Source organism: Xyrauchen texanus, chromosome 24, assembly GCF_025860055.1.
Source record: "Xyrauchen texanus isolate HMW12.3.18 chromosome 24, RBS_HiC_50CHRs, whole genome shotgun sequence".
In the NCBI taxonomy this organism is placed as follows: Eukaryota; Metazoa; Chordata; class Actinopteri; order Cypriniformes; family Catostomidae; genus Xyrauchen; species Xyrauchen texanus.
This window is the reverse complement of record NC_068299.1, coordinates 42,532,326-42,544,883: the sequence shown is the minus strand read 5'-3', so window position 1 is coordinate 42,544,883 and position 12,558 is coordinate 42,532,326. Positions and strand designations below refer to the sequence as shown.

General features: G+C 43.0%; 1 protein-coding gene across 1 annotated transcript in view; it reads right to left on the bottom strand.

Annotated features, from left to right (window-relative positions):
• The window catches only part of LOC127617642 (polyribonucleotide nucleotidyltransferase 1, mitochondrial), a 28,131-nt gene extending 16,816 nt beyond the window's left edge, over window positions 1-11,315 (bottom strand). The window contains exons 1-11 of the mRNA XM_052089651.1: window positions 11,137-11,315; window positions 10,642-10,702; window positions 10,483-10,557; window positions 10,304-10,409; window positions 4,076-4,125; window positions 3,935-3,998; window positions 3,807-3,854; window positions 1,629-1,742; window positions 1,361-1,547; window positions 990-1,041; window positions 861-918 (exon numbers count right to left, since the gene is read on the bottom strand). Of these exons, the coding sequence (XP_051945611.1) occupies window positions 861-918; window positions 990-1,041; window positions 1,361-1,547; window positions 1,629-1,742; window positions 3,807-3,854; window positions 3,935-3,998; window positions 4,076-4,125; window positions 10,304-10,409; window positions 10,483-10,557; window positions 10,642-10,702; window positions 11,137-11,249 (928 nt within the window). The 5' untranslated portion in view covers window positions 11,250-11,315. The remainder of the gene's footprint in view (window positions 1-860; window positions 919-989; window positions 1,042-1,360; window positions 1,548-1,628; window positions 1,743-3,806; window positions 3,855-3,934; window positions 3,999-4,075; window positions 4,126-10,303; window positions 10,410-10,482; window positions 10,558-10,641; window positions 10,703-11,136) is intronic.
• Between the last annotated feature and the right edge of the window lie 1,243 nt (window positions 11,316-12,558).

Sequence of the window (12,558 nt, the reverse complement as noted above, 5' to 3'; positions counted from 1 at the left end):
ACTTCAAATGTTATGCAAGACGTTAAATCCCGCTAAGAAAATCATTAAGTGTTATTTTTTCCTTCTATTTTCTACACACTGGTAAAAGCTGCTGCTAAGACACTAGGAAAAGAGCGAGGACAGTGCTCGGAGAGTGCGCTCGGTGTCTGCGAGATCTTGTGCCTTGGCGCGTCCAGTATATTATGCATTTGCGCTTCTTTGCGAGATAAATATACTCGCCCTCACTCCTCGGTTAGTAGACTTTGATCGATCCGTGTAATTGTTGTGCTCTCTCACTTGTTTTCTTGCACTACTGTTATAAATGCAGCACTGGCCCGATCGGGCAAGTGACAGGTCTAGCAACTGGCCCAAATCTCTCTCACACTGGACCCGGGCCATTGGGCAGTCCTTATTGTCGAGCCCTGCAATTGTGTGTTCAGAGTAGTTTTGATATGACACTTGATATTGGTGTCTCTCTCAATGCATGTTATAAGTGAACCAAACTATTGAGCGTCTACATGTGAGATGTAGTTGGTGTGGACACTCACGTAATGCACTCCTGAAAACAGCAGCACGTCATCATGAGGCCCGTGTGTGCTTTGAACATGTGACACAACAGAGCGCCGCTCTTTCACTCTGAAGCATGCAGACTATAGGTTTACTTATTAAACATAGCCAATTCACAAAGCTATCAATTGTCTTCAAGAGACTTTAAAAAAAAGTGCATGAGTAATTTGGTCTACTTTAATGTCATTTTGTTTAGCTTGACAGTATCGAGCAGGAGTAACAAATGATATTGGATTTGGATACATCTCCTAAGTCCGATACCTCATCCTGGTGTCAGATCAGTGCATCCCTAATTACAACCATCTGTCACACACCTTTGACGAGTTCCTCTGTCTCCAGACGAATTTTATTAATCGCCTCATCTCTGGAAATCTGCAAAACATGTGCAGTTAATATCATTTATTAGAGAAGAAATAACACAGCAGTGTGATGTTTACACTCACCTTATCATGTGTGAAGTCTGTAAACACAGCATAAATCTTCTCAGATGCCAACCTGTGCATAGTCAATGTATTATTTAAAGAACTGATGTGGAACTAAAATGATATCAATGACCAGAAACACATTTAACTGGATTTGTAGGCATGAGTGGTGCTTGCCCATGTTCTTTTTTTAACCGTTTTATCGCCAGTCAGGTGAAAGTGGTAACCGTGATCTGTTAGGAGAGTAACAGTACACCTCTCCTCAACAACACACGATTCGAGGGATCACACTGTTTGATACTCACTGTTAAAGGTTTACAACAGACACCACTCAATACACACTAGCTTATTTGAACTCTTGCAAATACATAAGAGTGTGATGGAAGTCTCACTCTCTGGTGTGTTCCACCAAGTCTGCTGGAGGCGTGAAGAGTTTGGCTGGAGTTCGTTTGGTCACTTTGAGCTCTCGGCTCATCTGCTGTATGGCCTGAATGATCTGCTGCGTGTGTTTCACTCCTAACTTCACCGCGTGACAGAAATCCTGCTGGAGAACATTCTCCGCTGCCGCTTCCATCATCACTGCACAACAACACAGAAGACCATCAACACAGAAGATCATTCATTCATCATTACAGGTCAGTCTGAGGTGTTGAGACTCACCTATCTGACTGGAGGCGGCGCCTGCAACCACCAGATTGAGCGTGCTGATGTTCATCTGAGAGCGCGTGGGATTGACAATGAACTCTCCGTCTACAAGGCCGACGCGCACCGCACCTGACACACAGCATGAGCCACACACACACAGCATGAGCCACACACACACACACACACACACACACACACACACACACACACACACACACACACACACACACACAGCATGAGCCACACACACACACACACACACACACACACACACACACACACACACACACACAGCATGAGCCACACACACACACACACACACACAGACACACACAGCACAGACACACACACACACACACACACACACAGCATGAGACACACACACACACACACACACACAGCACACACACACACACACACACACACACACACACAGCATGAGACACACACACACACACACACACAGCATGAGACAGACACAGCATGAGACACACACAGCATGAGACACACACACACACACAGACACACACAGCATGAGACACACACACACACACACACAGCATGAGACACACACACACACACACAGCATGAGACAGACACAGCATGAGACAGACACACACACACACACACACACACAGCATGAGACAGACACACACACACACACACACAGCATGAGACACACACAGCATGAGACAGACAGACACAGCATGAGACACACACACACACACACACACAGCATGAGACAGACACAGCATGAGACAGACACAGCATGAGACACACACACACACAGCATGAGACACACACAGCATGAGACACACACAGCATGAGACACACACAGCATGAGACACACACACACACACACACAGCATGAGACAGACACAGCATGAGACAGACACACACACATACACACAGCATGAGACAGACACACACACACACAGCATGAGACACACACACACACACACAGCATGAGACACACACACAGCATGAGACACACACACACACACACACACACACAGAGAGCATGAGACAGACAGACACACACACACACACCATGAGACACACACACACAGCATGAGACACACACACACACAGCATGAGACAGACACACACACAGCATGAGACAGACACACACACATACACACAGCATGAGACAGACACACACACACACAGCATGAGACACACACACAGCATGAGAGACACACACACACACACACACACACACACACACAGAGAGCATGAGACAGACAGACACACACACACACACCATGAGACACACACACACAGCATGAGACACACACACACACACAGCATGAGACACACACACACAGCATGAGACACACACACACATACACACACAGCATGAGAGACACACACACACACACACACACACAGCATGAGAGACACACACACACACAGCATGAGACACACACACACACACACAGCATGAGAGACACACACACACACACACACACACACACACAGCATGAGACACACACACACACACACACACACACACAGCATGAGAGACACACACACACACACAGCATGAGACACACACACACACACACAGCATGAGAGACACACACACACACACACACACACACACACACAGCATGAGACACACACACACACACACACACACACACACACAGCATGAGACACACACACACACACACAGCATGAGACACACACACACACACACACACACACAGCATGAGACAGACACACACACACACACACACACACACACACACAGCATGAGACAGACACACACACACACACACACACACACACACACAGCATGAGACAGACACACACACACACACACACACACACACACAGCATGAGACAGACACACACACACACACACACACACACACACAGCATGAGACAGACACACACACACACACACACACAGCATGAGACAGCACACACACACACACACACACACACACACACACACACACACACAGCATGAGACAGACACACACACACACACACACACACACACACAGCATGAGACAGACACACACACACACACACACACACACACACAGCATGAGACAGACACACACACACACACACACACAGCATGAGACAGACACACACACACAGCATGAGACACACACACACATAGCATGACACAGACACACACACGACACACATTGACAAACATGCTGAAGCATGACTCACCGATGGGTCCATTCCAGGGGATGTCGGACAGAGCCAGAGCTGCAGACGCTGAGACACATGAATCCACATCATCATCATCATCACACATCAAGTCAATCACACTGAGACACATGTAGAGCTCTTTATACCTCCATTAATGGCCACAATATCTGGATCATTGACTCCATCAGCAGCCAGTATATTACACAACACCTTCAACACAAAGACACACCATCAGCCCATCAGCTGTCAATCAACTCAGAGCAATGAACGTCATGTGACCGACTCACCTGTGTGTCGTAGAAATATCCGGCGGGGAACAGCGGTCTGATGGAGCGATCTGCACAAACACAGACAGTCAGGGCACTGATCAGGGAGTCGGCCATTTCTAGGGCTGTCTCAATCGCAAATTAATTCACTCCCTTAAATTTCCCAGAATGTAGAGTAAAGACTAGGGAGCATCATTGCTCATTATGCTCTCTTGCCGGAAACATCGTCATGTGTTTTTAAGTCTCTCAAGTCATTAGAGGATGAACACAAGTGTACATTTATGAAGTCAAGGCATTATTTTCTCTTTAAAATAGATGCTAATACACAACTAAGTAAGCCAGTTGTGCGTTCATTTTCTCTAAAACTGTAAACACGGTTTAAAAAACTTTTGTCTAAAACTCTCTCTGTGGTGCTAGAATAAATCCTCTGTTTAAGTGACTCATCCAGCTCGACACAACAACATTGACTCGACCAATGGTATACGTTTGAGGCAGAACTGCCTGTTAGTTTTACCAATGGAAGACGGAGACGGGGGTGTACTCAGAAAAACATTTATTTTTGCAATTCCGTTCAATAGTGGTGCACAAATTACACACTTTGGCTTTAAGGTGCAAGCTCATAATCATGACGCAGGTGACTGAGTCATGAGTGACTTGATGTTCAGCAGATGAAGACTATTGCAGTGCCTGAATAAGTGTTCACCATGTACTGATTCACAACATAGGGAACGCTGTGTGAATACAGCAGACAGGTGCTACACTATTAACACATTTAAATAAATGGGTAAATGCAAATAAAAACATATTTCGAAAGAGTCACGTGGCGTCGTGCCGAGTGTCGGACGTGTGACAGGGGAGCTCTGTGCACTTTGATAGTTTTTAATACTTTTTATGTCATAAACCAGTGAGATTCGATACACCTTATTCCATAACTGTTCTATGAAGACAAATATGTCAAAGAATTCAAAATCCTCAGGCTCTGGAGACATTAACAGGGCACTCAGTTTGGACGGTGCAGCGGGAGAAATTCAGCGTCAACTGTCAAGCATGTTGGCAATGCTGGTGAAAGTCATTGCGTATTTGGAGGATCACTGCCATGGAGACGATATTTAATGAGGTGGTTGCAAGAGTGGGGGATGTCGAGAAACGGATCGATTATCTGAAGTCATCGAAGAACGCCTTAGCTGCTAACCCACTAGCGACCAAGACAGACTTGCTGAGCATTTGGGAAAATTCAGAAAATATGGAGAATCATAATCAGCGAAACAATGTCGGAAATGTTGGAATTCTTGAGCATGAAGAACGCAGAGATATGGTGAAATTCCTAGATGAGCTCTTCCCGAATCAGCTCGACATAACAGGCCATAAGATGGAAATTGAGTGACCTCACAGAGTTCTGGCTTGGAGGTCCACTGAGGGAGACCATCATCCAATAAAGATCGCATTTTATGCAAGGCAAGGTGTAAACGAAGGCTTTCTTGGAAAAACCACATAATTTTCTTGTTCCCAGACTTTGCGAATTCGACGAGAGAAATGTGATCTATTCAAGGAATGCAAGAAACTTTTACATAACGGAGGGTCTCTTTTGCACTGATGTTTCTGGCCAAACTGAGAATAGATACTAAGGATGGCCGCAAAATATTTGTATGCCAACAGGAAGCATTATCCTTCATAAGGTCAATAACAAAGTTATCTGTGGTTCTCATGTTACAGCCGAGTGGAGCGGACTCACTGAACATTCACTTGAAACTGGGCGCCTTCTTTGTTTCTTTTTGTGTTGGTTCCGCCTGGAAGTTTGTTTGGCTGGTTCCGCCTGGAAGTTTGTTTGGCTGGTTCCGCCTGGAAGTTTGGTCGGCTGGAGTTTGTTTTTTGGAATAACACACCTATGGAACGGTTTGTAGATGTATCTGCACGTTCTTTGAACTTATTTCTTGCAAATAAATGATTAGGGCATCTGTTCCACTCATGTAACAGACAAATATATATATGTTTTTTTATTTGTTTTGTGTGTGCTTGTTCCGCTAGAGGATGGAGTTTGTTTTGTGGAGGAACGCACCTTTGGAACAGTTATGTGGTTGAATCTACACATTCTTTTTTGTTTATCACTCCTAACGGATGGAGTTTGTTTTAGAGATTATTTTCTGTTGTGTAATTCTGTTATACAAAATTTTTTATAGAAACACCAGACTTCAGAGCACTCCAATGGCAAATTTTCATGGAGGTTCTCGGAGGCATACAGAGACTTTTTGAGTTTCAGAGGGATGGACGCCGGTTGGAGCTGTCATGCAGGGTTAATGCACACATTTTTCTTTTTCTATGTGTTTTGTTCTGGGGGAAGTTCAGGGTTTGATTGTTGCACTAATGTTGAAATGTGGTCTTTATAATTCTATTTTTGACAAACAATCTATTTTTTCTAAAATGTCAAATGTTAGTATGAGTGGATTGTCTCTCTCCACGTGGAATGTAAATTGGGTTGGGGCACCCCATAAAATTAAGGAAAGTTATATCTCTTTTTAAGCTTAAGAAATATAATCTTCAAGAAACACATCTTATCAAGATATGGGGTGGAAATGTTTTCTTTAGTGCTGGCTCGAGTAAGAGCAGGGGAGTCATTACACTGATAAATAAACATCTACAATTCAAATACCTTAAACAGATTATAAATAAATTAGTGTGACGAGGAGGAGGGTGGGGCCAGGCCGTGACTACGCATTCCCAGCCCCCAATCAGGCTAATCAGTTGAGGAGAGCAGGGCTCAACACTAAGGATTTTTTTGTACTGGCCCAGCTTCAGATTGTTACTGGCCCCAGCAGTGGAGGAGATTGTGTGTTTACAGTCACCCGTTTGGTCATGTTGTCATGCAACTTTTGGCCATTTAACTCGCTTGACGGTTACAATACTTTGTTTGCTCAGTGTAATTTTTGTGCTCATTTGCTTGTTGTTTTCTTGCACTAATGTTATAAATGCAGCACTGCCCTGATCAGGCAAGTGACAGTTCTAGCAACTGGCCGAAATCTCTCTCACACTGGCCCCGGGCCATTGGGCAGTCCTTATTGTTGAGCCCTGGAAAGGGATAAGTGCAGCGGAATGCGGCAGTTCGGGAGAGAGAGAGCGGCATGTGTGCGTTTATGTTTTTGTGTCTTTTTGAATACGTTTTTATTAAACCATTACTTTGATTGTTCAGCCGGTTCCTGCTTCTTCCTCTCCCATTTTAACCTTGTTACAATTAGGAAGAGTCATTATTGTTTTAGAATTATTATTTTTTAGAATAATTGTTTTATGCTACAGAACTGGCACCACTTTTGTTAGAAGTTTATACGGAATCATTAAAGAATGGAAAGCTTCCACCAACCATGACCCGGATCAGTCTGAATCTTAAAAAGGACAAAGATCCAAGCGAGCATAAGAGTTACCATCCAATTTCTAATTTCAAAATTTTGGCTAACCGATTTAGTTATGACATATCTTATATATATATATATATATATATATAGATCAGGTGGGGTTTATTCAGGGTCATAGCTCTTCTGATAACATTAGGCGTTTCATTAATATCATGTGGTCAGTTGCAAATGATGACTGAGCAACAATGATGAAACACTCTACAGAGAGGAATTGGCACACCTACTTGAATGGTGTGGTGCTAACAACCTGTCCATCCATGTGGGGAAGACAAAGGAGGTTGTGATGGACTTGACCGTCAACGGCACGACCATGGAGAGAGTAAGAAGCACTAAATTCCTGGGGGTGCACATCACAGAGGATCTCACCCGGACCACCAACACAATATCAGTATCCAAAAGGGCCCAGCAGCGCCTCCACTTCCTGCGCCGGCTGAAAAGAGCGAGTCTCCCTCCACCCATCCTCACCACATTTTACAGGGTCACCATTGAGAGTGTGTTGACCAACTGTATCTCTGTCTGGTATGGGACCGCAAAACACTACAGCGAACCGTAAATACAGCCGCAAAGATCATCGGTGTCCCTCTCCCCTCTATCATGGACATTTTCTTTGCACGGTGCTCCAGCAAAGCCACCAGTATTGTGAAGGACACCACCCATCCCTCCCACAGTCTCTTCCAGCTCCTACTGTTAGGAAGACTGTACAGGAGCATCCGAGCCCGCTCTACCAGACTGCTCAATAGCTTCTTCCCCCAGGCTGTGAGAGCCCTCAATACCAATCACCCCTTCCTCCTCTGACCCACCACCTCCTGAATCAGAAACATTTCAACCCCCCCCCCACTTCAATAGACACATCATTTTGTGCTGCTATTCTAAAAGATCCGTTCCTTTTTTATGAACCATTTACAATTCTTATGCGCAATACTGTGAGGGTGCTCTCTTCTCTCTCTTAGTTTTATCCTCACTGGTGACTTTAACATCTTCGCTGCTACCCACGCTCACCAGGGAAACAAATACTGTATGTTTACACCTACAGTCAGGTCCATAAATATTGGGACATCGACACAATTCTAATCTTTTTGGCTCTATACACCACCACAATGGATTTGAAATGAAACTAACAAGATGTGCTTTAACTGCAGACTTTCAGCTTTAATTTGAGGGTATTTACATCCAAATCAGGTGAACGGTGTAGGAATTACAACAGTTTGTATATGTGCCTCCCACCTGTGTATATTAATTATTAACATCCTCATGCCCTTAATGTCCTGTACTCTTTGCCCTGAATGTTTTCTGTACTGTTGCACTGTGTGTTAATTGTCTGTAAAGTATATGTTGAAAGTATATGTAATGTATATGTATATGTATAGTATATAAGTTAGATAGGTCTGTGCGTAATGTTTATATATGTAGCACCGTGGTCCTGCGAGGCACGACATTTCATTCCCTTGTATGTCTCTACATATAGAGGAATGACAATAAAGCTCACTTAACTTGACTGATCAGACTCTGGTCGCTGCCATCTAACTTGACGCCGAAGAGGCTTTTGATATGGTAGAATGGGATTATCTTTTTAAGATTTTGGAAATGTACGGGCTCAAGAATTATATTATTGGATTGATCAAGTTACTTTATAGACACCCGGTAGAGGCGGTACAGATGAATGGATTAATTTCAGATTATTTTACTCTGAATAGGGGCACGTGGCAGGGTTTCCCTCTTTCCCCATTATTGTTCTGTATTGCCCTGGAACCAATAGCAGCCGCAATAAGAAAGGAGGATGATTTTTCCAGGGGTGGTGGTGGTGTAATGGTCTAATGCACATAACTGGTAATCAGAAGGTTGCTGGTTCGATCCCCACAGTCACCACCATTGTGTCCTTGAGCAAGGCACTTAACTCCAGGTTGCTCCGGGGGGATTGTCCCTGTAATAAGTGCACTGTAAGTCGCTTTGGATAAAAGCGTCTGCCAAATGCGTAAATGTAAATGTAGGTATAAGCTTTTGCTTTATGCAGATGATATTTTATTATATGTCTCTGACTCTACTAGATCTATGCCTTGCCTCCACAGAATTATTCATTCCTTTTCAAAGTTCTCGGGATTCAAAGTCAATTGGTTTGCCATTGGGAGCAACTTAGGGTTCAGCGTCTTGCCCAAGGACACTTCGGCACGTGGAGACGTGTGGGCCGGGAATCGAACCACCAACCCTGCGATTAATGGACGACCCACTCTACGACCTGAGCCACAGCCGCCCTGTGGGCTTAATTACATTTATCTATGATTGGGAAGGTTAATGTTATTAAAATTAATTGTATTCCAAAATTCACCTGCTACAATCTCTCCCTGTAGATGTACCCTCTCTTATTTCAAGCAATCTGATAGCATAGTGAAGTCCTTCATTTGGAATGGTAAACGTCCCGGATTACATTTCAGTAAGTTGGACAGGCCGAATGACAAAGGTGGGCTAGGCCTAGAAGATTTTGTTTTATTATTATGCATTCGGTCTCAGACATTTGGTTCATTGTTCGCTTCCACCTGAGAGAGCCCCTCCCTGGTTTTGAATTGAACAGGAAGTCCTTGCCTTTATTTTGCCATTACAAAGCCTTTCTATTACACTAACCAGAGAAGTTAAATCACACCCCCTATCTCGCATTTGCACGTGGTATTAACAAAAGTGTTTGGACATGTATTTAAATGTTGCCTCAAGCATATGGCTGAACCCTAAACTATGTATTCATAAGTCCCCTTTCTGCTGGTCAGAGGGGATTGTGGGGGGGGGGTTACTACATTCTGTGTAGTAAAAGATTATTTCTTGTGCTGTAGATTCCCTCATGAGAGTGTATTCTGACCGATGAGTCTGCTGGTGAGGATCTCTGTGTCTGTGCTGCTCAGCTCTCGTCTCAGGTAGTTTGTGGGGATTCGTCCTGCGGCTGCAGCTTTCTGTCTGTAATCCACCTGATGACATCACAGGGGTCAAATGGAGACACTCACCATAAACTCTGTGATCACCTGTGAAGTGCTGACTCACCACCAGTGGCATGAACTGAGAGGATGATGCTTTAGTTTTACTGACTGCTGTTACCATCACTGATGTGTCACCCAACTGAAAATCACACACACAGGTGAACAGATCAGAACACACTCTACACACACTACATTACAATTATATTGTGTAAAGATTGAATACCTTCACAACAGAACAGCCATCAGCGAACCTGGCCAGTTTCCCTGTAGAAATTTCGAGCTTTCTGCACACATGCACGCACGTGCGTGTACACACACACACGCGTACACACACACACACGCGTACACACACGCGTACGCGTACACACACACACACACACACACACACACACACACACACACACACACACACACACACACACACACACAGTATAAATTGATGAATGACACTCCTGGCAAATTATTAACAAACATGAGAATATATAGAATGACTTTAGACATCAAGAGCAGAAATGTTTACTATGCCAGTACTGTTTAATATAATGGTAGTAGTGTAAGGAACTGCTTTATATATATGGTAATCCCACAATATGTTTTAATAAGGGTCAACTGAAGTGATGAGCTGCTGTTATTCATGTGTTATAAAACATCAGTACTGGTCTGATGAAGGACAGATAGAGCTCAATGATTTGATCATGTGAGTGAATGTTGATCTTACCGGTCCCCCAAACTGACAGTCACAGTCCGAACACCGTCACCGCTGTGATGAAAGCCTCTGACACCGAACCGAAACCACTGGAGCCCGGCTCGCATCCTCATGACGCTAAACATGACACTCAAACACACTCTTATAACACACACACACACACGCAACTCAGTGAGCGGCCATGACAGTGTGTGAACACAACCACAATTATCAACACTCACAGGAAGAGACGCCACCGCTTCATTTCAAAATAAAAGTCGCTACAAACATAATCGAGGGCAAAAGTGCCCGACTGTCACTTTTTGAAGCCGTTCTGGAAGTGTTTTATCCCATTCATTTCTTCCATAGAGATTTATGGATAAATGGCCCATGAGGGGCACACTAAGGTCAGTCACTGCAACACCCATAACACTCCCTCCCTCCCTGCCCCCCATTATAAATCACTGGAAACAGTATCATTTTTAAATATAACATAATTGCCATCTGTTTGTCATTGAATGTGTATTGCTATTAGTTGCATTTATGAGGCGGAGTTCTTGTCTAACATCTTCAGATGGTTACTTTTTTGCCATCTTGCTTTTGTGCAGGTTCCAGTTGCGGTGCAAGAGTTGCCAGCACAAACACAAACGTGCCCACAACTGCTTCAACTGAGCTCATTATAGAGTGAAAACATGTAACCTATCCTATCTCTAAATGAGGAAATTACTACTAATATTATATTATGTGTTTAGTGTAAGTGATAGCTAATAAAAAATAACTAAATCAAATTGTTTGTTTCCTTTAAGAGTGAGTATATTTTCCATATGTTAGTTTAAACACAAATAGAATTTGACCTTAACGGTATCCAAAAACAGCTTTCAAATTTGTACAAAGAAGTGTTAAACAGCCGTGAACTTAAATTTGATCTTATTACGGTTGAAGTTCAGACCTTGTTTTCTCACGTAACTGTCAGCTGTAATAAATGATATCCCCATTAATAGCCTATACAATATGTAATAAAAGTAGATTTGATAAGTAGTATATTTGCCCTGTGTAAATAACACTATATAGGAACTGTATCTAAACTAAAGAAAGGGTGATAAATAAATGCCAATACAACAGGCTGGAAATTTTAAATTTTAAAATCTTAATTTTAATATCCAATATATATATTTCAATCAATCAATCAATCAATTTTATTTCTATAGCACATTTAAAACAACACATGTTGACCAAAGTGCTTCACACAGCAAAAACAGATCATATAAATACATAATATATAAAATATTTAAAAAAAAAACCCACATAAAATAAGAACCCACATTAAGCACAATTAAAAACAAGTGAAAAAAATATTTATAAATACAGTGGGTACGGAAAGTATTCAGACCCCCTTCAATTTTTCACTCTTTGTTATATTGCAGCCATTTGCTAAAATCATTTAAGTTCATTTTT